The sequence below is a fragment of the Syngnathoides biaculeatus genome, chromosome 15 (assembly GCF_019802595.1).
Source record: "Syngnathoides biaculeatus isolate LvHL_M chromosome 15, ASM1980259v1, whole genome shotgun sequence".
Lineage (NCBI taxonomy): Eukaryota > Metazoa > Chordata > Actinopteri > Syngnathiformes > Syngnathidae > Syngnathoides > Syngnathoides biaculeatus.
Genome location: NC_084654.1, coordinates 14,843,242 through 14,868,684, shown reverse-complemented (window position 1 = coordinate 14,868,684; position 25,443 = coordinate 14,843,242). Strand labels below are relative to the sequence as shown.

The 25,443-nt window shown below is 45.7% G+C and overlaps 4 protein-coding genes across 11 annotated transcripts in view; 3 read left to right on the top strand and 1 right to left on the bottom strand.

Annotated features, from left to right (window-relative positions):
* bahd1 (bromo adjacent homology domain containing 1) overlaps positions 1-9,824 on the top strand; it is a 56,546-nt gene extending 46,722 nt beyond the window's left edge. For all 3 annotated transcript variants that reach the window (XM_061842813.1, XM_061842811.1, XM_061842812.1), the window contains 4 exons: positions 1,863-2,022; positions 3,553-3,632; positions 3,770-3,861; positions 5,510-9,824. In XM_061842813.1, coding sequence (XP_061698797.1) covers positions 1,863-2,022; positions 3,553-3,632; positions 3,770-3,861; positions 5,510-5,702 — 525 coding nt within the window. In that variant the 3' untranslated portion in view covers positions 5,703-9,824. The remainder of the gene's footprint in view (positions 1-1,862; positions 2,023-3,552; positions 3,633-3,769; positions 3,862-5,509) is intronic.
* A 982-nt stretch (positions 9,825-10,806) lies between these two features.
* On the bottom strand, positions 10,807-13,272 carry ccdc32 (coiled-coil domain containing 32). 3 transcript variants are annotated; one of them, XM_061844605.1, is made up of 4 exons: positions 13,163-13,272; positions 12,744-13,023; positions 11,590-11,743; positions 10,807-11,300 (listed from the first exon to the last, which is right to left on the bottom strand). In XM_061844605.1, the coding sequence occupies exons 2-4, from the start codon at positions 12,985-12,987 to the stop codon at positions 11,138-11,140; spliced, it is 561 nt and encodes a 186-aa protein (XP_061700589.1). In that variant the 5' UTR covers positions 12,988-13,023; positions 13,163-13,272; the 3' UTR covers positions 10,807-11,137. The 3 variants fall into 3 exon arrangements, with proteins under 3 accessions (XP_061700589.1, XP_061700590.1, XP_061700588.1); XM_061844606.1 differs by having other exon boundaries at positions 12,744-12,998; positions 13,163-13,243; XM_061844604.1 differs by having other exon boundaries at positions 10,813-11,300; positions 12,744-12,998; positions 13,076-13,263.
* A 32-nt stretch (positions 13,273-13,304) lies between these two features.
* pcmtl (l-isoaspartyl protein carboxyl methyltransferase, like) lies at positions 13,305-18,205 on the top strand. 3 transcript variants are annotated; one of them, XM_061844603.1, is made up of 9 exons: positions 13,305-13,435; positions 13,603-13,723; positions 14,420-14,524; positions 14,622-14,653; positions 14,763-14,867; positions 14,944-15,064; positions 15,878-15,963; positions 16,465-16,634; positions 17,582-18,205. In XM_061844603.1, exons 2-9 carry the CDS (start codon positions 13,606-13,608, stop codon positions 17,592-17,594), a joined length of 750 nt encoding a protein of 249 aa, XP_061700587.1. In that variant the 5' UTR covers positions 13,305-13,435; positions 13,603-13,605; the 3' UTR covers positions 17,595-18,205. The 3 variants fall into 3 exon arrangements, with proteins under 3 accessions (XP_061700587.1, XP_061700585.1, XP_061700584.1); XM_061844601.1 differs by having other exon boundaries at positions 13,588-13,723; XM_061844600.1 differs by having other exon boundaries at positions 13,423-13,723.
* Positions 18,206-22,741: 4,536 nt separating this feature from the next.
* Positions 22,742-25,193, top strand: rpusd2 (RNA pseudouridine synthase domain containing 2). Of its 2 annotated transcripts, XM_061844769.1 has the most exons (4): positions 22,742-23,480; positions 23,993-24,289; positions 24,372-24,869; positions 24,940-25,193. In XM_061844769.1, the coding sequence occupies exons 1-4, from the start codon at positions 22,743-22,745 to the stop codon at positions 25,000-25,002; spliced, it is 1,596 nt and encodes a 531-aa protein (XP_061700753.1). In that variant the 5' UTR covers position 22,742; the 3' UTR covers positions 25,003-25,193. The 2 variants fall into 2 exon arrangements, with proteins under 2 accessions (XP_061700753.1, XP_061700752.1); XM_061844768.1 differs by having other exon boundaries at positions 24,372-25,193.
* Positions 25,194-25,443: the final 250 nt, after the last annotated feature.

Here is a 25,443-nt window from a genome sequence, read left to right as displayed (position 1 = left end):
GCTTTGTGGGTTTCAAATGACAGGTAGGTGTATATACAGCTTCATAAAAAAAACAATAGTTGGGGAGGGTGTAAGCCGTAAGTCAGAGGTGCTAAATGTGTCGATATGCCACTCTGGCTGAAACCGTGATCGGCGGCGCCGCCAGGTTGGCTCGTCGGGGTGACGGACCATGGTTCCTCATCTCCGCCGCGGAGGTCGAACGGACAGGGAGGCGGTTTGGCAGCGGCAGCGTCTTCGTCTCTTGCGAGCGGCGTTTATCACCGCCCCGAAGGTGGATCGGACAGGGAGACGGTTTGGCTGCGGTGTCGTCATCGCTCGCGGCTGGCAGTGTTTATCACCGCCACGGAGGTGGATCAGACGGGAAGGCGGTTTGGCCGCACCGTCGTTGTCACTCGCGGGCGTCATTGCTCATGGGCGCCGTTGTTCATCGCTGCCGCAGAGTTAGTTTGGCCGCATGCGGATTGGCCGTGATCTACATATGATCTAAATATGGCTCGAAACGATAATGTAATATTGCCCTGGTCACTTCACTCGGTTGGGAGATGTTCTCTTCTTCGAAAGGAGCTTCCCTGTCAGAATGGCCGTCGGAAAAATCAAAAACTCTGTTGTTCGTCTCCCATAGTCGGTGGCACAACATCTTCTCAATGGCGAATGTCCGGGGTGACATCACGGACAGAAGATGCAGCCAATATGGCGACCACTTGAATGTTGAATGACACTTCGGCAACTTTAAGCATGGATGATGCACTCTCCGCTCATATTTATTTTTTTTATATAGACATTGAAGTGAATAATGTCATATGTATTTTTCCTTACAATATCTATTTTAGAATGTTTATAGGCATGACACTTGACTTTTAAGAAACAACGACAATACCATTGATTTTTATTTTTTATTTATTTTTATTTGATTTTGGATTTATCTGCTTTATAAAACATTTAAATATATGAGAAATCTTTTAAGTCACATTTTAGCATCGATAATTGAAGAAGCCTTACCGTTTTTAAGTTATTTTGCTTCTTCTTCTTCCTGTTCTAATTTGTCCTGATAGTCAGTACATGTAATTCTACGTGCCCACCAGATGCGAAAGATCGCTCCGCCACCCGTCCCTCGTTTTGAGTTTGATCCCGTGACACGTTTGGACGCATCGAATGTGCATGCGCTTCGTCAGCGCTGTAAACTCGCATGTCCAAAAACGCTTCTGGTGGTAACTTTTGTCTCATCTGTCAGTTTTATTCCATTGAGGGTCTTATCTGATAGTTAAGGCATATTTACACCAACAATACCAGGGTCAGGATTGTATCTTGATGTCTGCGGAATTTACACACATGGAGAAAATTGTCGGTGTCCTTCCTTTTAAAGAGAGAAAAATCCACAATGGTCACTGAAATAACTGAGTTAGATTTTGACCAAATGTATCTTGACAAGCCACAGGGCCTCTGGGAACATAGCTTTGTACTGAGACAAGACGGGAGCCTTTTGGCAAGTTATATCAACTCTAATTTTCAAGAACATTATCTTCTGTGAAAAGGAGGCACTTTAATGGTCTGAGGTTGCTTTTCTACATCCGACAAAGGACGCCTTGGAACAATGAAATCTCACGACTGGAGCAAAATGCGCTGCCCAGTGTCAGAAAGCTTGGCCAAGGCTGTCGGTCACGTTAATGACCCAAAACACAGCTGAAAATGCCCAAGAAGGGCAGAGAATAAAACATCACACTCATTTTAAAAGTGTGGATCAAAACTGAATTTAACTATAATTTGTGAGAGAAGCTGAAGCAAAGCAGTGTGGGTAATGCGCCAGACCCACAGCCCCTCACATCTTATCAATCTCTGATCGCCTTCTACATGTGTTATCCCAGGGAGAGGAAGTCATGGTGCCGAGGAAGTGTTTCCAGGGAGTCCAGAGGGACGGAGAGCTGATCCGGGTCAGGGACACGGTTCTGCTGAAGTCTGGGCCCAGGAAAAAGTCTTTACCTTACGTCGCAAAGATCTCGGCGCTTTGGGAGGAGCCTGAGACAGGTACCAGACGGACTGTAAATTTGTACGTGGCATCATGTCAGATGCGATGTAAATACACAATTTAGGTAAATTCAGTTTTTAAGTGAAATTCCGGATAAACCTACCGTAATTCCGGGCCAACAGAGCGCACCTGGTTACAAGCCTCACCGAGTATTTGTAAAGGCAATACCCTTTGGTACATACATACGCCGCAGTTGTGTAAAATCTGCAAGTTCTCACATTGAAACCCACATTGAAACACGTGATATTTACAAAGACGGTACACAGAAAGAGTTTAATGTTAGCGCAGTGCTAATGCTAGCAATAACACTAGCGCTGAGACACACCAGTAACACGCTAGCACAGCACTAATGCTAGCACTAACACTACCGCTGCACTAACACTAGCGCCACGCTAACGCTTACAGGGCCGGTTAAAATAAAACTGACCGATAATTATCACTGAGAAACGCCAGTAACACAACAGCAACACGCTAGCACAGCCTAACGCTAGCGTAGCGCGAACAGGGCCAGTAAAAGTAACTTCCTCGGCACATATATTCCACCGGTCTCACTCTTACCTTTTTCCCTCAAGTGCTCCCTTGCGGCCGTTAAAAAAAATGCACAAATTAGCCACATCGCCGCAGAAAACGCAGGGTTGAAAGCGTGTGAAAAAAGTTGCGGCTTGTAGGCCGTAAATTATGGTAAATTGCACTCTAACCTTTAAGAATGACAAAATTCAGAACGTGTTCTGTGGCTCTTTCCGTATCTCTGTTGCAAGTTGCTGATGACAATTTGTGACACTCTAAGCCACAGGTGTCAAACTGGAGGCCGGGGGTCCAGATCCGGCCCGCCACATGAATTCATGTGGCTCACGAAGGCAAATTGGTGTCAAAATCCGTGATTCTTGTCAAAATATGTCTCCACATTTCAAATTGTCATATATCATAAATGATAATGTTGAGATATTATAAGCGTTTTTGTGTTACCAAACGCGAACAATGGTTGAAACACCCATCACGCTTGATTTCGGATTCCAAAACTAGCTCATAAATTTCACGTGTAAATATGATGAGGCGATTAAGGATTTCTATGGTTTCACCATCACGGCCCTCTGTGGGAAATCATAAGTACAATGTGGCCTTTGACAAAAAAAGAGTTTGACACCCCTGCTCTAAGCTTTGTGACCACTTCCCTCTGTGAGCATCCTGTTTGAAGCCTCGCAATGGCGAGGTACTTTAGATCAGTTGTCGGGTGTCATCTTGATGTCAAAATGTGACCGATCAGGAATGTTGAAATAGCAATTCTTATTCAACCAGTTAACTTAGTAGTCGAGTCAAGGTTCAAACACCTGTTGTGAATGTCATTCAGCTCCGTGTTCCAAAAAGCACAGAAACATGGCATTCAGGTGTTTTTAAAGGTCAAATGAGGTTTATTTTGAAAGATCATAGTGCATTTAGGGTTCATCAGCAATTTCCCTTCAAAGCAGAATATCCCCAACCTTTTTATGAGAAATGTATTGAATGCATTTTGTTGTTTGTTTCTTTCCCAGGAGAGTTGATGATGAGTTTGTTTTGGTACTACCGTCCGGAACACACACAAGGAGGCCGCAACCTTAATGTGCATTGTCAGGTAACAAGCACATTCTGCTCGTTTCGCAATAAATGATAAACGACTGTCCACGCACAGTCCGTGTACTGCAGCTCAGCGGTGGCCCTTCAAACATTCCAATTACAACGTTGCTTATATTCACTTTCATTTATTTGCAGAATGAGATCTTTGCGTCTCGTCACCAGGATGTAAACAGCGTGGCCTGTATTGAAGACAAATGCTATGTCCTGACACTGGCACAGTATTGTCGGTAAGAAATTGATCAATTTCACTTTCTCCTGTTTTCTGGTTAAGTCCTGAAGTGGGGACATATCTGATTATCTGATTATCTGAATGTGCGAAGCCCTTGACAGCTGTGAGAAAACGCAGTTGAGACACGGCGGCGTCTGTCAAAACGATTTTCCAGGTTTGGGGATTGATGTATCATATATATATATATATATATATATATATATATATATTTTGTAAACTTAGATATGTGTATACTTTTGTTTTAAGGTTAGGTTAGGATCACGCTTATGATATAAACGTATGTTAGCTCGCGCTATGTAGAAGAAGGGGAACTATGAGAGCGGGGGATTTCCCATTTACCGTCTACTACGTACCCAGAGTTCCCCAGTTAGTAACGCATGCAAATTAATCACGAGGGGACTTTTCAGCACAGGGGAGCGCTCAGACCGTCGCACCGGCCAAGTGACAATGCTCCCGCCACGCACAGATGGACGTCTCCGTGCAAGCGACACAGTCATTGCGCCTCACTTAATGGGAATGGACATAAGTAACTTAATAAAGTCTGTTATGTTCACGCCCACCGGCGCAGACACCCCCTTTTCCCAAATATGCCGGCTGCATACACACAACGCTGTCCCCGTGCAGAATAAACACATTTGTGCTCGTCAGGAAAATAGTGATCGTGATGTTATCATGTCTGTTCATTCCCAAACATATTTTAACATTATCTGCTTATTGACAAACACGTTTGTGTTGAATCATGCCTTCCAAGATTCATATAGACACAATCAAAAGTCACAAACGCATGTAATGCAAACATCTGTCTGTTCAGTCACAAACCATGTAAACATATTTGTACATTCACTAAGCACATAATATGTCTGTCCTTTCACATACCGTAATTCCCGGCCTACAGAGCGCAGCTGGTTATAAGCCTCACCCAGTACATTTGTAACGGAAATACCATTTGGTACATACATATGTCGCAGCCATGTAAAAGCCGCTAGTGCCCACATTGAAACCCACATAGAAGCACAAGATATTTACAAAGAAAGATGGTACACAGAGAGATTAATGCTAGCGCTGCCGCGCTAACACGGCAGGTTAAAAATGAAAAAACATACCGGTAAAAATCACTGAGATGCGGCAGTAACAAATGAGCGCAGCGTTAACAGGGCCCAACCGGTAAAAGTTACTTCCTCAGCACATATATTCCACCGGTCTCACTCTTACCTTTTCTGCTCGGGTGCCTTCTTGCGGCCGTTAGAAAAAAATGCACAATTTAGCTGCATCACCGCATAAACCGCAGGGTTGGAAGCGTGTGAAAAAAGTTACGGCTTATAGGCCGGAAATTACGGTATACTGTATTTTTGTTAGGGAACGTATGCAAATGACAGTCAGAAAATATCCCTTGCACCACAGTGAAGCTCTGTGAGCAAATATCCATCCATAATCCATCTCACACGTTCCAGAAATGACCAGAAAACAAGACACAAATTGTACAGTACACTGAACACGGCGGAATTACATACAGTAAGAAGTTAAAGTAAGAGTCCAAATTCAAACCTTCCTTTTCGTGAAAACACATTTTATGTAAATATAGGCCTGTCCATTCATAAAGATAATGGAAACCTGTTACAAAAAAAGGCTTGCTTCCCCTTTTCCAGATTTTGTGCCTTGGTAAAACGCCGAGGGGAGGGCGTACCCGACAGCGCCGCCTCCCTCCTGGTGCCCCCCGTGGTCGGCCACGCCGCCCCCAGCCACCGCTGCGTGCCGGACGACGTGGACCCAGAGCTGGTGTTTTTCTGTCGCCACGTCTACGACTTCCGCTACGGGCGGCTCCTCAAGAACCTGCAGTAGCGCCGGGCGGGCGACAGAACCACTCAGAGACGTGAGATAAGGCGGTTTCATCCGCCTCTACTTAAATGAGCTCCGAGCCCCGCTGCCTGCGAAAGGGGGGAGGGGGGCTGTGGAGGTTTGGGGATGAAGGAACGTGAGATTAGTTTCTCTTTTGAAATTTCACACCGACGCGGCACACCGTTGTGAAGTAAGCGTCGCAATCGAAGCGATAATAGCCGTCGAAATGGCTTTTAATCGTACACCGCTTCCTGTGTTGCGTGCGCTATATGTGGAACATTCTCCTGCAGGTCTTAGAAATGTGCCATTTGTGGGACGGATGGAAGGGACCATCTGCCTATCGCTCGCGCGCAGATGCAACATCAGAGGCCTTTTACTTCCGTCATAGCTCTGTAGAGGAGATTCCTTACTGTGAATGCAGGACTTTAACTGTCCTGCAATCATATCACGATCACACTGAAAAACATGGAAAGAGAGAGAGAGATACTTTTTATTTTTTAAACAGAAGGGAAAAAAAACTAATCTTACCAACTCTGGAAATTATTTCCTTGAAACACAACAGTTTTTTTTCATTGACAATGGCGAACATCGCTGGTGGCAATGGAAAAACTTTGAAAAAAAAAAATATATAAACAGAAATGACCTAAATAAACCTGCAGCTCAAATAACAGACGCAACAAGCAGTATTAATAAGTCGCTTTGTTAAAAATTCCAAATGTCCAAAAGTGGACAGTCAGGGTTGTCATAGCGCAGAAATGAAATGCTAACTTAGCTTAGCATGAAAAAAATGAAGAGCAAGAAAGAGTGTTTTCACAGAGAAAATGCTAACTTAGCTTAGCATCTGAGACTAATTTTAGCAAAATTACTTCAACGCAAACTGGTGAAAACAAATGTTACTCCGTGTTTGTCAGACACATTTGGTGACCAGCGGAGATAGTCGTCAAAAGTATGACTATTAATGGTTTATTGAAAATTCCATATCAACCAAAGGTCGAGTCACAGGGTTGCCGTAGCAAAGCAACAAAATGCTAAATTAGCTTAGCATACGGGAGGAAAGGAACAAGGAGAAAAGTCGACTTGCAGGGTTTTTTTTTTTTTTTTTTTTTTTTAATATAGACAACATCCTAACTTATTTTAGCATCTGAAACCAAATCTTAACAAAAAAAGTGATCTAGTCGACTGTAAAAATGACGATTGTTGGGGTGGGGAAGTGGGGAGGGGGCGTTAAGAAACAGAATGAAGTACCAGAAATGTGAATCTATTTGTAGTCATTGCTGTATGTTGTACACGAATGTGCGCTTTCATGTTTTGGTACGATGAAGCAAATATCGCATTTCACGGACGGCCAGTGGGGATTAACAACCAACACAAATTCATGATGTCACAAATCCCATTAATGATAAGTTGTTGACTATGTATTGTCAAATGTTGTTAAAAAAAATCCTCATCCAATTCGAAAGTGGACTAAATTGTCGTTGCTAGTCTCAGCTAATGGAAAAAAAAACACATTTAAATTAACTGCAATTCATTATTAAACAATAATGCATTAAATCATTGGGCTACAGTTTATCACATTTTAATAAGACAAAATCATTTCGGGTCGTAATGATCACAGTGACAATATGCTAACTTTAGCTTAGCATCTAAATTGGTAAATGCGGCAATCTTCTGAATTCATAACAGAATAACAAAAAATAAAATAATAATAATTGACAAGTCAAAATTATCCGTGAGTTGATTTACAGGGTTATAATAATACAGTGATGATATTTTTAACTTAGCTACCCATCCAAAACTGCAACTGGGTTTAAAATTGGGGGGGGGGGGGGGGGAAATAGTCTGCTCGTTTAAAAATGTATTTTATCACCAGAAACAGTTTTTATGAATTTCTTAAAAATTAAAATCTTGAAAAACAATAAGCTTTTGGACGAATTTGCTCTCATGATAATAAATATGTATGAAATGAAATAAATAAACGTCTTAGCAGGAGTCAGTGAGCTTTGACAGGATCTGAAGAATATGGAGAATTACATTACAATATCTGCAAAAATATAATAACATGGCATCTAAAATTGAAACCAGACTCAACAAAGTCCTTTCTAAGAAGCCATTGATGATAATACCAATGGAAGTATTTTCATGTACAGGTTAAAAAAAACAAACCAAAATGTTCCATGTCACATTTTTAAGTGACCTCAGAAGAGATTTTCCACTGTGTGACGCAAACGTGCACTCAAGAGAAAAGAAAAAAAAAATGGAGTATGGAAGTATGGGGGGAAAAAAAGCATACGTTGTAGCTTGTGAAAAGGCTGACTGTGTATTTGCATCTTATCTACGTGGATGGCGTCACTTAGTACACGATATTCTTCTTCTCCACGCGCTGAGTCGACATATATTCGCTAGGTAGCATTTAGCTGACGTGAGCGCTGATTCGTTCCTCCACGTGCGTTCCAGAGAATATAATCTATTTTATTTATTAGAGAGAGAGAGAGGGAATAAAAATCTAATTTATTTTCCAGAGCTCATTTTCAAAGAAGGCCTTTTAGATGAAAGGAAATCTCAAAGTTGCCTCGCTTTTTAGCTGCACTGGCCAAGAAATATTTGGACAACTCGGAAAAATATTTTTGGGATAGTCTGCTTTTTAGCGCATTTTAGGCTCATTGTGAAATGTCACCCAGAAGCCGAATATCCCAAACTTTTCGTGAGTGGTTTGTACGTAATTTTAGTCTACCTGACTTTGAGGATTTTGCGTAAAATATCTCACCAGAAATAATGTCATTAATTCAAATCCCAATGGAGAAATAATGGGCTGTTTCTTCCCTGGATGCACTTTTCTTTTTTTTATTCAAACTCTTATTTTTTTCAGCCCATGTCAATAAAGTTTAGTCATCTTCCCCAAAACAAAAGAGAGAATATGTTTTGGCTTTTTAAATCTTGTTACATACCGGTGAGCACAAACACCAAGCACACATTCCCAGATTTGTGGGGGGGTGGAGGGGGTTCGAGTTTTTTTTTTTTTTTTTTTATTATTCAGATAAATCACAAATTGTGGAGATGCATGCGTTTTACTGGACAAATATGAAGCAAATTTTAATGTGTTGTATTTAATTTAGCCTGTTCTCACAAGAATTTAGTTGGGAAGTGCGAAAACTACTTTTTGTTTTGATATATGTGAAAAGGGGATTACTACTATGCTATACTTTCATTCTAGTAGTAATGCATTAAAATGCATTATTAGACACCTGCCTAGTAACCTGTTTCAGAAAATAATTTGTCTGAGCTAGTTGGAAATTCTGATCATTTTTTTAATTCCTTATTAATAAATTTAATTTATGATGCAAATTTTAATCCCTATAAATAATTTCTTTTTTTTTTTTTCTTTGGTGCAATAGTTTGCTTGTGTAATTCTTGTCTTGCACAAAGCCCGTTTGGCCGTTCCTTTTTTTTTTGGTCTGATTTCCTGCTAAATTCTGGTGAGGACACGCGATTTGGTGTGAATTGATACGAATGGATGACGTAAGACTGCTTTGCTAAAGCGCCGACCGATTGATGAAAATCCCGCCGGGTGTTCTGAAAATGAAAATCATAAATGACAGTAGAGCGCAGTATCCGTGCAGTATGGCCTTAGAAGTCGCTCAGCTCTCCTGATGAATCAACGTGTGATACTAGATGTCTTAATATAGGTCCTCTGTGCCTGTTCCTGTAAACCCGTATTTAATAATTAAAAAAAAAATCTATATATAAATACAAATATATATTCAGAGTGTTTTTCCAAGAAGAGAAATGTGAGCAGTTACTGTTTATTTTTGATGTAACTTCCAAATGCCTTTTTCTGTCATATAAGTCGAGAAAACTGGTCTGATGTTGAATTGCACCAACAATAAAAAAAGACATGAGAGGGGAGTATAGAAATATGAATTTATGAATATCATTCCTGTAGATGTTAGAAGAATGTTGAAAGTCAGATTTTCCCCTGGTGTGAACTGTTTTATGTTCCTATTCTCCTTGCATGGCATTTTGGAAGTATCATGGAAATATTAATCACAGCACAGTTTATTTGTATTGACTGAAATGGACCTCTGTAATATAAGAAAAATATTTAATTGTAATAAATAATGAGTTTAAAGTCAGTGTGTGTGTGCATGTGTGTGGATAATTTATGTATGTATGAGCAGCCGAGTGGATTATAATGTATATTACTAATGAGACGGCGGAACGGTGGGTCAGCTGGTAAAGCGTTGGCCTCGCATTTCCGAGGTCCTGGGTTCGATCCCGGACTCGCCTGTGTGGAGTTTGCATGTTCTCCCCGTGCCTGCGTGGGTTTTCTCCAGGCACTCCGGTTTCCTCCCACATCCCAAAAACATGCTTCATTAATTGGACACTCCAAATTGCCCCTAGGTGTGATTGTATGTGCGGCTGTTGTCTGTCTCTATGTGCCCTGGGCTGGGAACCAGTTCAGGGTGTATCCCGCCTCCTGCCCGTTGACAGCTGGGATAGGCTCCAGCACTCCCCGTGACCCTTGTGAGGATAAGCGGCTAAGAAAATGGATGGATGGGTGTAAATTATAGAATTCCGGCAGTAACTGAGCGTCCCTTTTTGTGTCACAAACCAAGGACCTTGAAGGTTAACTGTTGCAGTAACAAGCGTTATCCACAGGAGGGCGCTCTAGCCAAAAGATCTAAATCCAATTTGAAACAATGTCATCCATTCATCCGTTTTTAATAGTTCTCATTAGCGTGGTAAATGAGCTCAACCCTTCCCCGTTTTACTTTGAGGAAAAAGCAGACTTCACCCTGGCCTGATTGCTGGCCAATCACAGGGCACATAGGAACCATTCGCCCCTATGGGCAATTTAGAGTCACGGAGTACCCGGAAAAAACCCACACAGGCGAGCGCGACTTTATAGTTCAATACTAGTAATGTGACTTTTTACTCCATTTATGACCATGTTATCACTTTAATTTGTAACATAGCTTTTTTTAAAAAAAAAAATATTACAACTCTTTCAAAAAATGATTTACATAATAAAAAATTTTCAGTTGAATTTTGTCTTCAAATACATTTCCAGTTGTGTGTGTGCGTCCATTTACACTATATGTAAAAAAATTTCCAAAACCGCCACCTGTGAGCCCTTTAAATGTTTGTTTACTACACACACAACAAAATGTCTGCAGTTATATATGAAATGACAATTTACGAAGCCTAAAATCATTTATTGAAAACACAGCTCAGACATTTTTTACATGAATTTAAGCGTCAACATTTTTATACTGCATGAGGTCCTTTATTAGAATTTCTCTATGACTGTGAAAGTTGAAGCATTGTGAATAAAACTGTGGGTAAAAAAAAATACATATATACACAAAGGGCACAAACAAAAGAGATAACTAACGGAGAGGAAAAAGCTTGATGGATGAACTGTGTTTCAGTGTCATTTCTCAGGACTCCCGAGCCTCTTCTTCCTCGGCGTCCCCCCGCGCCGCCTCCCGCTCCACTCGGGCGGGCTCCTCGGTCTGCGACGGCCTCAGCAGATATTCCAGCTCCTCCGCGCTGATGGCCACCTTCTCCGGGACCAGCCACCTCTTCAAGTGTTCCACGGCACTGCCAAGAGTCAACCGTTACAATACGTTATTGAAACGCTTGCAACACAAATACTACGTCAAATTTTACCCTGGCCAAAAATAATATCATTATGTTCAAATTATGCACTCCAGACCTTTTCTATATGTATTCACAGCCTTGTTTCGCAGAAAATCTGTCCCCGCAATAAATTATTACAAATCTTGCCCTTCTGCATGCAAGCAAGTCAGAGAAAAAGTTTCTTGACAATCATATTGGTCATATCGTTGTCCTAGCAACATGTGGCCGTGTGCGCACATGTTCTTAATACCTCTCATCCATGTCGCCGCTTTGGAAGAGCTCGGAGGCGTGAGCGTCGTGCAGGAATCTATCCCAGCACTCTTTCTTGGCTTGAGACAAGGAACGCAGCATATCCTTGGAGGTCACGTCGCTGGGCTGACCCTTCAGCCTCTTCAGTCGATTCTCTGAGACAAAAACAAATTGTTTTCAAACATTACTCAGGTATGTATTAACTTTATTAAATCATTAAGTTGTTTTTTTTTTTTAAATCACATCGAATTTAAGTGCAAATTGAATAATGGAGTACTTGGAAAGCTGCTTTTTTAGGTGTAAAGTGTTTGAGAATCTGAAATGACCACAACACAAAGTGCTGCAAACATTCTGAAAACTATATTTCTTTGTTTTTTAACTGAGTGATTCCCAACCGGCGGCACGGTGGGTCAGCTGGTAAAGCGTTGGCCTCACAGTTCTGAGGACCCAGGTTTGATCCCGGACCCGCCTGCGTGGAGTTTTTGTGTTCTCCCCGTGCCTGCGTGGGTTTCCTCCAGGCACTCCAGTTTCCTCCCACATCCCAAAAACACGCAACATTAGTTGGACACTCTAAATTGCCCCTCGGTGTGATTGTGAGTGTGGCTGTTTGTCTCAATGTGCCCTGCGATTGACTGACAACCAGTTTAGGGTGTACCCCGTCTTGTGCCCGTTGACAGCTGGGATAGGCTCCAGCACTCCTCGAGAGGATAAGCGGAAAAACAAAATGGATAGATGGATGATTCTGAACCTCTGTACCACAGTACATTAGTGAGAGATCACGTGATGTACTGTGGGGAATTATTGAATTCAACTTAACTGGTTGGAAATGTATTAGTTATTATTGTAAATAAATTATGCTGTTCTAATCTAATTTAAAGGCGTTTTGGGCCAGATTTTCTACAGACTACAGACACACACAAAAATCCAATTTTCTCCAGAACCCATCATCTGATTTGAAAAGTTATCAGGTTGATGCATTTCTCGGTGGAAGCAGCCATTCCAACTCGACGACATCCTTTTTTTTTTTTTTTTTTTTATAGGGTCGGGGTTCTTGAAAAGAAAATGACTGTAAAGCAGCTCTGGAAAAAGTAATGTATTTTGTTTTACATCTCCATGGCAGTTCACGTGGATGTTATAGCGCAGGGAGAATCGAACCTAAACTGGCAATGTAGGTCTCGGAATCCTCCATGGGTTCCCACTGAGCATTGGGGAATCCGGTGGTGTTTGTCCCGTTAGGCAGGCCATTGCCCGGCCCTCCCGCAGGCTGAAAAGAGTCCTGGAAGTCGGAACTGTTGTCCGGAGGGGTCTCTGCTTGGATCTCCGGCAGGCTAGGACCACAAATTTGGGACCAGAGCTCCCCGCTGCTCCGAACCTCCTGTTTCTCGAAATCGTCAATCATCCTCTTGCAAGCTGTAACGTGAATAGACGTCGAAATCTGCTACATTGAATAACTTTAATCAGAAACGCATGCAAATGCAAAAACATACCTAAGAGAAGTAGTCTTCGGAATTTCACAAAATATCACTGCGATTAAAAACACACGTCTAACCGTAATGAAATATTTAATACGTCACCTATTTCCTCTGCTTATTATTTTTTTTTCTCAACAAAAAGAGATTTAGAAGCTTAGTCCCTCCATCATAGACTCGCTTCAATGGCTATACAGTACGAGTGAAACATCAACGCACTTCCGTATTTTGTGACGAATGATTGGATGTAAATACCATCAATCGATTATATTTGTATTCGATTGGTCCACTCAAGTTTCCGGTTGAAAACTATGCAGACGATTGGGTAGCTGTCGCTCAACCCGGAAGTTAGCCGGTGTCCTCTTTCCGACCGCCGAGGTATACAAACGAAATAAAACGCTTCTTTGTGGTTTACGTGTCGCATTTTTTTTTTTTTAGCTTCAAACCAGCTTTACTTAATTGTTTTTTTTTTTTTAAATTGATTGATAAAATAGAGCATGCCAGTATTCGTGTCCATCATATCGATGCAGGGAAATCTTGTGTAGGAGATGCGAGCTGCGTTGCGTCTGGCAATCGTGGCGATCCCGATGGGGGTGCTGCTGTCCCGGACCATGGCGTGGATGTCCAGTGGCAAAACGCACCAGGAGCTCATAACAAGGCTGAGAGGTGAATGCATTTTCTACAATGGCTGCTTTCAGAGGTTAAAAAGTCGTGAGAAAAATAATTAGTCATGTAAATTAAATACACTATGTCTGTGGCGCATGGACAGATCACTAAATGCACCCTTGACAACTTCGCTGAGCAATGTACCGTTCATCAAAAGCTAATGCGGCTAATGCTAATCAGTGCAAGAAAACCCGATGCAGCTCTGCTTACCTTTAGGCTCAGAGCTGTCGACCCTGTGAGGAATGTGGGTGTTCGTGCATGGTAGTGCTCCAACGCAAAGCTTTTTTTGGACTGGGGTTCCGACCTCAGACTCCCGCAGTCTTGAAAGTGCTTCTGGATCTTCTGCCAGTCCAGCTTGATCAGGTCTTGGGCACCAAAACCTGTTGTGGGGGTTGCTCATTAGGTCAATGAGCTCACTGGCATTTATACAAATGGAAAGATAACAAAGGATTTTTTTGAGTTGTTTAACCATAGAATGTATGGGCACTCCCGAGAGCTAACGATTTTTTAAAACTAAACGTCCTTATTTTATTCTATATTCGCTTGTTTTCCGAAGTTCCGTAAATTGGATTGTCCCCATCATGTGACTGTTTTGGCTAAGCGAAGCCAGTTTGGCTGTTCCTCCAGAGGAAACTATTTAAAATTTGCTCATAAATCACAAGTCGATATAATTGAATTCAAATGTCTATTTTTCAGATCACGGCGTGATCCAGAGCGACAGAGTGTTTGACGCCATGCTGGCCACCGACAGAGGGATCTACTCCAGGGATTATCCATACGCAGACTCTCCTCAGTCCATAGGTCTCCATTACGGGCTTTTATTTGCAAAGGCACTGACTCGCATCACTTTGCCGTAAAAGTGTGTTCGGCGAAAGTGACCGTGTGTTTCCTGTCACAGGCTTCCGAGCCACCATCAGTGCACCACACATGGTACGCATATGAATCTTGTCTTATAATTTGAGTACATAATATCATATACAAGTAAAACAAACAAAAATTCCCGACTGTGTTTTGCTTTGACTTTTCCTGGTTCTGACAGCACGCCCACGCTTTGGAGCTGCTGAGCGACAAACTCACGGAAGGGGCGTCGGCCCTGGACGTCGGTTCGGGAAGCGGCTATCTCACGGCCTGCTTCGCAAGAATGGTAAATGTCGCTTGGTTGTCACGTAGTGTGGAGGCTTCACTATTTTGGTTCCTGCGTACCTCTCGACTGGGTGCAGACAGGAAACAGCGGGAGAGTCGTGGGGATTGACCACATCGACGAACTGGTTCAAAGTTCAATCAAAAACGTCCAGGCGGATGACCCGGAACTTATCGCCTCTGGACGCATCAAGCTTGTGGGTGAGTGAAGCAAGGTGAACACAAACCGATTTTTAAGCGAGTTGCACGGATACTGACTGTCATTTAAAGGTCCACTGTCACTAAAAATCATGAATTTGATTTTTAGTATGTTATTGATGAAAAAAACAGCAGCCGGTATGGACCTATCAGTTTTTTCACCACAAAACATGATTTTGATGTAAATGGATTTTTGTAACTCCCGCCATGAAAATCCTCTTGAAGGATTTGTTTTCGAGAAGAAGCAGGAAGTGATGTACAAGGCAGTGGCGTACTCAGGCGGGCTCGTATGTTTCTATTAGTTTTACCTGCGGGATGGAAGCTCTTTGTTCCTTCGTGTTAGCCAAAATGCCGGCTCGTTATATTGCTCGAACACTCGGGAGGATGGATTGCACGGGTGCAAAGGACGAGAGCTTCGTCGGTTCCAAATGACAGGTAGGTGTGTGTATACAGCTACTAGAAAAAAATAATAGTTTGGAGGGGTCGGGGGGGGACGTAATACTCTCAGAATGTCACAAAGGATCTGCGCACCAAAGTCAGGGGTGCTAAATGTGTCGATGTACCCGTCGGCGCCGAGCACGTTTTTGGACGGGCCGCCACCGAAGCCGTGCCTCGTCCACCGCGATCACGACTTCGGCCGGGGGGGGGGGGGGTCTCATTCCGGCGCCGAGCTGGGGTGGATCATCATGGCGGGGTGACTCGTCGCGGTGCCGGGCCGCGGTGGATCATATTCACCACGGAGGTGAATAGGATGGGGAGGCAGTTTGGTTGCTGCGTCATAATCGCTCGTGGGTCCACGTATGTGTGTGTCCACAGTGGGAGACGGAAGACTCGGGTACCTAGAGGGAGCCCCCTATGACGCCATCCATGTTGGTGCAGCTGCCGCTACTGTTCCCAAGGCTGTATGTATGCATTTTAGCAACATGTCAATGAAATGCACTGGAATCTCTAAAGTCAAATGAATTTGGAGTTGTACACGAAAAAATCTGCCTCTAATGTTAGTGGTCATTGGAGAAAGTGAATAATTAAATCTGCAAGTATTTTGGTTTTCGGTCAGCATTTTGTGGCTGTTTTGCAAAACCCACCCACCCCCCGGGCGGAAAAAAAATCTTGTTATGGAAGATGTCAGACAAGATTTCTGCATATTACAGAAGATCTCATTTCATTGGGTTTATAAGCATCAGTTTGTCAACAGAAAGAAAGGAGAGGGATCATAAAAAGCACAATGTTGTTTGTGCCCCGTGAGCTGTTGACAATAGTTTGAACCTGCAACTAATTCTTTTTATAGTCATTAAAAATATTGTTACATGTTGTTTGACTTCAGAGGTTCCACTGTAGAAAAAAATGAGTAGGGGTGAAAAAATAAACAACCTGTGATATAATTCCGTGTCCACTTGTTGCAGCTCCTGGAGCAGCTGAAGCCGAGCGGCCGCTTGGTGCTGCCAGTCGGCCCCGACGGCGGCAGTCAGGTGCTGGAACAGTACGACCGTCAGAGTGACGGCACCTTCCTCAAAAGGGCTTTGATGGGAGTGGTTTACGTGCCCCTGACCGACAAGAGGCGACAGTGGCCGGGGTACATGGCGATACTGCGCTCGCCCCTCGCTCCATTTTTTTCACTTGACACTCCTGTTCAAATGCCACATCAAAAATTACATTATGATAAATTATTTCAATTTGTTTTTTTTTTTTTACAGTTAATGTGGAAATGGGTTAAAACTGCCAAAAACAAACAAAAAAAAGAATTCCTTTTGTGAGGGCAAATAAAGAGAAATTGAAATAATGAGGTTGCAGAAGTCTGCACACCCTTATAAAAGAACATGGCTGTCACAATCTACCTCATGTTTAATGAGAGTGACCCACACCTGTATCCATTTAATCTCCCCCTTCTAAATAAATACATTTTAGATGTTCGAGTAGGCTTTTACATACATTTTTGCGGTCACATCTGACAGCAGGAGCAATGCTTTTCTTAAAATATATAAATACACTATATATATATATATATAATATATATATATATATATATATATATATATATATATATATATATATCTCCATCGGCGGCACGGTGGATCAACTGGTAAAGCGTTGGCCTCACAGTACTGAGGACCCGGTTTCAATCCCGGACCCGCCTATGTGGAGTTTGCATGTTCTCGCCGTGTCTGCGTGGGTTTCCTCCCACATCCCAAAAACACACAACATTAATTGGACACCCTAAATTGCCCATAGGTGTGATTGTGAGTGCGGCTGTTTGTCTCCATGTGCCCTGCGATTGACTGGCGACCAGTTCAGGGTGTACCCCACTTCCTCCCCGTTGACAGCTGGGATAGGCTCCAGAACTCCTGCGACTCTTGTGAGGATAAGCAGCTAAGAAAATGGATGGATGGATATATATCGTATATGTTATATTGGTCCCATTTTCCCCTTCTACAGTATCACACAAACATGGCATTTGAACATGAGTGTGTGCACTTTGTGTCTAATATCACAAGATAATTTTTGCTTTATTTGTCTTCTCAGAGGTGAGCTCTGACTGCGGTGTGGTTGCCCTCACCCCCCAGCAGGAGGTGGGGTTGTCCTGCACATCTTCCACCCCTTCAGTTCCTTTGCTGGATTTCTCATAGTCTTATATTCACTTTTCCCTCCGTAACTTTTAGACATTCAAAAGGAGCACCTGGCTCGATCGTCTCCCTGGATTATAATAAGAGGAAGTAACTGAAAGTTTGCACATTTACATAAAAATGGTCAAATTAGTACAGTCGTGATGATGGAAATAATGTATATTTACCTTTGTGAATTTCCAACTTTTGGAACGCAAGAGTGCTTTTTCGATGAATCCTCATGGAAAATTGTCAACAGTGTTTGGTTTGAATCATGTAATCTTCTTTGACAACTTTGGGTTTTAAATGTAGTCAAACAGAAGGGAACACTCACACAAGCCAGCTTTTGTCATGACAACAAACAGCAACTTCAAGTTTGTATCCACTAGTGCTATTCTTTCACTTTGTAAAACGTGCCGCAATTGTGCCAAAACGTGGTTAATTTTGTTTCCAAAGGAGTTTTAAATATTGACACTTATATCACGATGATATGATGTAAAACCTTTTGTGTCTTGTGTTTTAAGCTACAAATGGAAAAATTAAATACAGTGTAGCGCCGGAGAAAAGGAGTCGGAGGCGGAGTGTCGGACACAGAAACAGAACTGTTTTTTATTTTCGACATCACCAAACTACACGCATAACGGCGGGAACTCTGTTAACCTTCTTGCTCCGGAAGCGCAACAACAAAAACAGTCCGTGCGGAACCCCGCACCCCAACTCGAGGTCCCGCGGGTGAATTATGTAAACACCACACAAGCCCCCCCAGAATTCACCCATAGTCAAAATCCTTGTGCCGTGGAGGGATGATGACCCGACCCCGGCGAGTGTGCACTGTAGGGGCCGATGGGGGCGGGGCCGCACTGTCCATTGAGTCACGGGACAAGGGCTCAGGCGGGGTCAAGGGTACCCCGGCGGGCGCAGGGGCACAGGGCAAAGGGGGACGACCCCGGCGCGGGGGGAGGGCCAACCCCAAAGGCTGGGCAATGTCCAGGTGCGCGGGTTTGATCCTGTCCACGGAAACAGTCTCGGGTCTGCCGCCAATGTCCACGAGCAGGCTCTTATCCCCATGCTCCAGGACCCTGAACGGCCCGTCGTATGGGGGGCGGAGAGGTCCACGGTGGGCGTCATGACGAACAAACACAAATCCGCAGAGCGCAGGTGACGGGGCAGCCGGGCAGCTGGGGTGCCATGTTGCGACGTGGGAACCGGCGCAAACCCTTTTGCGGCCTCCAGCAGGGGACCGTTGCCTGGCTGCGGACCAGGGCGCTGTGGCATCCGGGATGAATTCGCCGGGGACCCGCAGTGGCTGGCCGTAGACGAGTTCGGCGGATGAGGACAACAGGTCCTCCTTGGGGGCGCACCTGAGGCCGAGCATGACCCACGGGAGCTTATCCAACCAGTTGCCGTCCGTCAAGCCGGCACGCAGGGCTGCTTTCATGGAGCGGTGGAACCGCTCGCAAAGACCGTTCGCCTGGGGGTGATAGGCGGTAGTGCGGTGCAGCTTGACCCCCAAACTCTCAGCGACTGCGTTCCAGAGTTCAGAGGTAAACTGAGGGCCACGATCTGAAGAAAGGTCGCACGGTGTCCCGAAGCGTGCAACCCACGTGCCGATGAACGCCCGGGCCACGTCTGACGACGTTGTCGAGGAGAGGGGAACGGCTTCGGGCCAGCGGGTCGTCCTGTCCACCATGGTGAGCAAGTAGGTGAATCCGTGCGAGGGAGGAAGTGGACCTACCAAGTCAACGTTGACGTGGTCAAACCTCCTCTCGGGGACAGCAAGGGCTCCAAGGGGGCTTTTGTGTGGCGATGCACCTTAGCCCGCTGACAGGCCACGCACGAGTCGACCCAGGCCTGCACATCTTTCTTGAGACCGCGCCACACGAACTTCTGGGCCACCAGCCTCACGGACGGTTTCCTCCCGGGGTGGGAGAGGTTGTGGACCGCCTCGAAAACAGCTCTTCGCCAGTTTGCAGGGACCAGCGGCCGAGGCTGGTCAGCCGAGAGGTCGCACAGCAACCTGACGCCCGAGTCACCAACCGCGACTTCCTCCAGGCGCAAACCCGTGTCAGAAGTCTTGAGGGCCTGCACCCCGTGGTCCGAGGCCTGGTCTGCGCTCATGCGGGAGTAGTCGAGACCCAGATGCACAGTGCCGACGATCGCCCTGGAGAGGCAGTCCGCGACCACATTGGATTTGCCGGCGATGGTTTGGATGTCCGTAGTGTACTCAGAGATGAACGACAGTTGGCGTTGCTGGCGGGCGGACCACGGCTCGGCCACCTTGGACATGGCGAAAGTGAGGGGTTTATGGTCCACATATGCCGTGAACTCACGGCCTTCCAATAGGGAGCGGAAGTGGCGGATCGCCAGCCAGAGGCCGAGGAGCTCTCTATCGAACGTGCTGTATTTGCGCTCCCTGGGGACCAGCTGACGGCTGAAAAAGGCAAGCGGTTGCCAGGCGCCGCCGACCCACTGTTCGAATACGGCTCCAACAGCGTAGTCCGATGCATCGGTAGTGAGAGCGACAGGGGCCCCGTGGTCGGGTGAGCCAGCATAGCGGCACGACTCAGTGCGGCCTTCGTAGCCTCGAAGGCTTCCATCCTCTCGGCCGTCCATTCAACGTCCCGGTTGGGGGCCTTGTCTTTAAGAGCCTCATAGAGCGGGCGCATGATGTGGGCCGCCCGGCGGATGAACCGGTGGTAGAAAGTCACCATCCCCAGGAACTCCCGGAGGCCCCGAGCCGAGCGAGGTCAGGGAAAAGCGGAGACGGCCTCCACCTTTGCCGGAAGGGGGGCGGCGCCGTTCTTGTCTATGAGGTGCCCGAGGAACTGGATAGATGGCACCCCGAAAACACACTTTGCCGGGTTGATGATCAGGCCATGCTGCTCAAGTCTTGCGAAGAGGTCGCGGAGGTGCATCAGATGTTCATCCTCCGAGGAGCTGGCGACGAGGATGTCATCCAAATAGACGAACACAAATGGCAAGTCCCTGAGCACAGAATCCATTAAACGCTGGAAAGATTGTGCCGCGTTTTTAAGACCAAACGGCATCCTCAGAAACTCGAACAGTCCAAACGGAGTGATTACAGCTGTCTTGGGAACGTCTGAGGGGTGCACGGGAACCTGGTGATACCCGCGCACCAGGTCGACCTTGGAGAACAAGATTTTGCCTGCCAGGTGGGCTGAGAAGTCCTGAATGTGTGGAACAGGGTAGCGGTCGGGCGTAGTGGCGGCGTCGTAAGGCGGCGGTAGTCACCACACGGTCGCCACCCCACTCGGTTTAGGGACGATGTGTAGTGGCGAGGCCCACGGGCTATCCGAGCGGCGGACGATGCCCAGACGCTCCATGTTGGCAAACTCGGACTTAGCGACTGCTAGCTTCTCGGGATCAAGCCGTCGGGCCCTCGCGTGGATCGGGGGGCCCTTGGTCTCAATGTGGTGCTCGACCCCATGTTTAGTCGTGGCAGAGGAGAAAGTGGGCCGTGTCAAGGCAGGGAACTCACCAAGGAGGAGTTGGTACTTGGTGCCGTCCGATAGCGAACTGGAGAGACCACCATAAGTCGCCTCATTGCGGACGCAGGCGACCGTGGAAAAAGTCAGTGCATCCACCAGACGGCCCCTCTTAACATCCACCAGCAGCCCGTGGGCACAAAAAAAATCAGCGCCGAGGAGAGGGAATGAGACATCCGCAGTGACAAAGTCCCATGTGAACCGCTGACTCCCGAAACACAAGTCCACAGTCCTCATGCCATAAGAGCGGATAGGGGAGCCATTAGCGGACAGTAGGGGTGGCCCATGAGTCCCGCCAGCGGCGTCCTCCGCAGTGGCCGTCAGGACGCTCCTCTGGGCGCCGGTGTCACAAAGGAATTTGCGCCCGGAAAGGTTGTCCTTGACGAACAGCAGCCGGCTCTTCGCGCCCACGCTCACGGCCGCTGCGAAGCGTGGGCTTTGGCGTTTCCCGACGCGTCGTAGTTGCAAGGGGCGCGTCGCGGCCAGCGTCTCAGGGGAGAAGCGCTGGGTTGCCAGGAAGAAACGGTCGGCCTCCTCGGCCAGGCCCGGGGCTCAGTGATAGTACTGTTCGCGAGCGCCGTCTGAACATGCGGTGGCATTTGCCTGAGAAACAGTTCCATGAAAATGAAATTGGGCTCTTCCGTGCCCAGCAGGTTTAGCATCATTTCCATGAGTTCGGAAGGTTTGCTGTCCCCCAGTCCATTAATAGCCAACAGACGTCGGGCACGTTCCGGCCGTGAAAGTTCAAAACCTTGAGAAGGTGAGCCTTGATCCCAGCATACTTATCTCGGGCCGGGGGAGAGGTGATGAAGTTCACTGCTCTGGCCGCCGTTGAGCTCCCGAGTGCTGAGACAACGTGGTAGTAACGCGTGGAATCATCTGAGATCCCGCGGAGGGCGAACTGAGCCTCCGTCTGTGCGAACCACGCTGCCGCGGACGTCTCCCAAAACTCCGGCAATTTGAGGATGGCGGTTGCCATGTTCGTTTCAGTCTCGAAAACGCCGGGACTGACGTCGGGGTCACCAGTGTAGCGCCGGAGAAAAGGAGTCGGAGGCGGAGTGTCGGACACAGAAACAGAACTTGTTTTATTGTTCGACATCACCAAACTACACGCATAACGGCGGGAACTCTGTTAACCTTCTTGCTCCGGAAGCGCAACAACAAAAACAGTCCGTGCGGAACCCCGCACCCCAACTCGAGGTCCCGCGGGTGAATTATGTAAACACCACAACAGTACTGCTCGTGAAAAGAAGGGAACATTGGTACCTTTTTGTTACTACTCAATATAATTTAGCCCAAACTGGGCCCGAATATTTTAGATCTCTCACATAGAAATGAGATGTATAAAACGTGATCATTAAATATTTCTACACGATGGCTTTGAGTGTGAATTCTGTGCAATGCAACACTTTTTATTTCTAGTTATTTTAAGATGTGCTGATGAATTCATTTGGCTTGAATGTACTGTGAATATCAGTATTAGGGCAATCAAACATTGTCCTTTGTGATATTTATACATTGTTCAATTACATACAATGTGGCAGCAGTACCAGTAGTATTTTGGAAGAATTAATCATGACGTCACATTTCTGCGACCGCAGTATAAGAAGGACCTCAGCGATGCACGCGGGTCGGACGGTCATAGCTTTTGGAAAATTCACTTCACATTTGTCATTTTTACTTGGCCTTGAAGCGACGAGACATTCCGTAAATAAATCTATATACGTTCTGCACAGTATTGTGCTATGGAATTTCCGTAAAAGTTGTCAACGAGGTCGTAATAAACATTCAGTTGAAAAATTATTACCTGGTCATCGGTCACGGAAGAAACAGCAACTTAACGCCACAGTTCGTAGTCTGTCCTCTATGGAGCTGGCAGCAGCCACGCAGGTGAAAAAAGGCAGTCCCGTGTCTGCAGAGGGAATCGCGCTGGGAGACTCCAAGGTAACCGGCAAACGTAAAAATGACGAGCCGAGCGGCTCGGCCAAGAGATCGAGAGGAGCCCGAGGAAAGAAGCTCCGTCCCGGGGAGAGATACGTGCCTCCACCGCAGAAGCGGAACCCGGGTGTCAGTTTCAGCCAAGAACATTTCGACGAGACCTCGTACTACTTCGAGGACGGCCTGCGCAAAGTGCGCCCCTATTACTTTGACTTCAAGACCTACTGCAAAGGTCGCTGGGTAGGGAAGAGCCTTCTGGAAGTTTTTGAGAGTGAGTTCCGAGCAGAGTCCATTGAGTATTACCAGAGCGCAGTCAAAGAGGGTCGCATCCGCTTGAATGAGACCCCCGTGGAGGATCTGTCTGTGGTACTAAAGGTTAGTATTGTACCATGATGAGCCCATATCATCATGCATGCCACTTTGTCTCCAGAACAGTAAAAAGTCCAAGTAAAATTGTAATATACTACTGTCATGGTCATGTCATGGTGACAATTTTAACCTATGACTTAAGTGTTTTTTTGTTTTTTTTTTTACAACTGCAAACTCCAGTTTTGAATCAGAATTACAGTAAATATTTAAAAACATCTTTGGATTGTCAAATAAAACTGAGCGTGTCCTTTTGCCACATGCACATAAAGCAGCTGTGCAAACTAATTCACTATTTTTTAAAAAATCTTACATGTCAAGAAATTGCGAATACCTTGCACAGGTTCCTGTGCAATTTTAGATGTCTCTTTTACCCCAAAATGTGGAATTATGAACTGTGTGACAACGGGTAGTGCTTGACGTCTGTCATTCCACTTTAATATTTAAGTGAAACAGAGCAATGAGTAATTTTTTTACTTTCAAGTGTGTACAGTGAGGCTTCCATTTTGTCCCTGATGCAGAACAATGACCACATTAAGAACACCGTCCACCGTCACGAGCCCCCTGTAGTCGCCAAGCCTCTAGAGGTCCTGCTGGATGACGGGGAAGTCCTTGTGGTCGACAAGCCCGCCTCCATACCGGTCCACCCGTGCGGCCGTTTCCGACATAACACAGTGATATTCATCCTCGGCAAAGAGCGGGGCCTTTCGGAGCTGCACACGGTCCATAGATTGGACCGACTCACCTCGGGAGTGTTGCTCTTTGCCAGGACTCTTGAGGTCTCGAAGAAACTAGATCAGCTGGTGAGAGACAGGAAGGTAGGTTCTTTGTTTCTGGCTTTTTTTCACGCCCCTCAGGCACGAGCGAGAGCATTTAAGAGTTTTATATTTGTTCTAACAGCTTGAAAAGGAGTACGTGTGCCGAGTGGAAGGTGAGTTTCCAGAGGGTGAGTTGGTCTGCGAGGAGCCCATCCTGGTCGTGTCCTTTAAAATCGGTCTCTGCCGCGTCGACCCGAAGGGGAAGGAGTGTCGGACTGTGTTCCAAAGACTTAGCTTTAATGGCAAGAGCAGTGTGGTGCGCTGTTTGCCCCTAACTGGCCGTACCCATCAGATCAGGGTGCACCTTCAGTACCTGGGCTTCCCCATCCTCCGCGATCCCATCTACGGCGCCTCTGCCTGGGGTCCTCACAGGGGCAAGGGGGCTTTAGTGGGAAAGAGTGACGAGGAGCTCCTCAAAGCTCTGGTGGAAGAACATCAGGCTCAGGAGAGCCTCCACCTGCTGGATGGATCTGACAACGGGACCATCTTGTCACAAGAGGGACAGAAGGATAATAAACTACAAGATGGATCTTGTAAAGCTGAGACGCGTGATGAAAGTATACTACAGGGCACTGTAAAGGTGGCGGAATGTTCTTCAGAAGTTAGCAGTGACAAGACCATAACCAAAGACTCTCGTGTTGCTTTTCCAGATAAATCACAGGGAGACCGAATGCAGACGTCAACAGACCCCCTGTGTAGTGAGTGCAAACTAGTACGAGCTGACCCCACTGAAAAAGAGCTCATCATGTACCTACACGCCTTACGGTATAAAGGACCAGACTTTGAATATTCTACACAGTTACCTGACTGGGCTAAAGAGGATTGGTTGGAAGTAGACTGATGGCAAGAACACCACTGAAGTTGTCTTTAAAATTGCTTTCCACATTAAACCGATGAGACTTTTCATGAAAATGGTACGTCTGCAAATGTGTGCCCACTTATGATGAGACATTACAGTTGCATTATTTTGCTACATTCTGAGGCCACCAAAGGCACTTTATGGTGATATTGTCACAGCTTTAGCAAAAAGAAATATTCCGGGCGACTTGTGTGGCGAATCATAATGGATCCTCAAAGTAATTGGACAGTGAGGCGTTAATGACCCATCATCTGTTAATACAAAAGTATTAACTTTATATTTGTTCTAACCGCTT

What these genes read in the sequence shown, in the direction of transcription:
- ccdc32 (XM_061844605.1), bottom strand. Translation starts at nt 12,987, where the DNA reads ATGATTGACGATTTCGAGAAACAGGAGGTTCGGAGCAGCGGGGAGCTC. An exon ending in GACCTACATTGCCAGTTTAG is followed by an intron (nt 11,744 to 12,743) that starts GTTCGATTCTCC and finishes TTTTTGTCTCAG; the next exon opens with AGAATCGACTGAAGAGGCTG. An exon ending in AGCGGCGACATGGATGAGAG is followed by an intron (nt 11,301 to 11,589) that starts GTATTAAGAACA and finishes GACTCTTGGCAG; the next exon opens with TGCCGTGGAACACTTGAAGA.
- pcmtl (XM_061844603.1), top strand. Translation starts at nt 13,606, where the DNA reads ATGCGAGCTGCGTTGCGTCTGGCAATCGTGGCGATCCCGATGGGGGTG. An exon ending in AGACTCTCCTCAGTCCATAG is followed by an intron (nt 14,525 to 14,621) that starts GTCTCCATTACG and finishes TTCCTGTCACAG; the next exon opens with GCTTCCGAGCCACCATCAGT. An exon ending in CCGCTACTGTTCCCAAGGCT is followed by an intron (nt 15,964 to 16,464) that starts GTATGTATGCAT and finishes CACTTGTTGCAG; the next exon opens with CTCCTGGAGCAGCTGAAGCC.
- rpusd2 (XM_061844768.1), top strand. Translation starts at nt 22,743, where the DNA reads ATGACGTCACATTTCTGCGACCGCAGTATAAGAAGGACCTCAGCGATG. An exon ending in ATCTGTCTGTGGTACTAAAG is followed by an intron (nt 23,481 to 23,992) that starts GTTAGTATTGTA and finishes TCCCTGATGCAG; the next exon opens with AACAATGACCACATTAAGAA. An exon ending in AGCTGGTGAGAGACAGGAAG is followed by an intron (nt 24,290 to 24,371) that starts GTAGGTTCTTTG and finishes TTGTTCTAACAG; the next exon opens with CTTGAAAAGGAGTACGTGTG.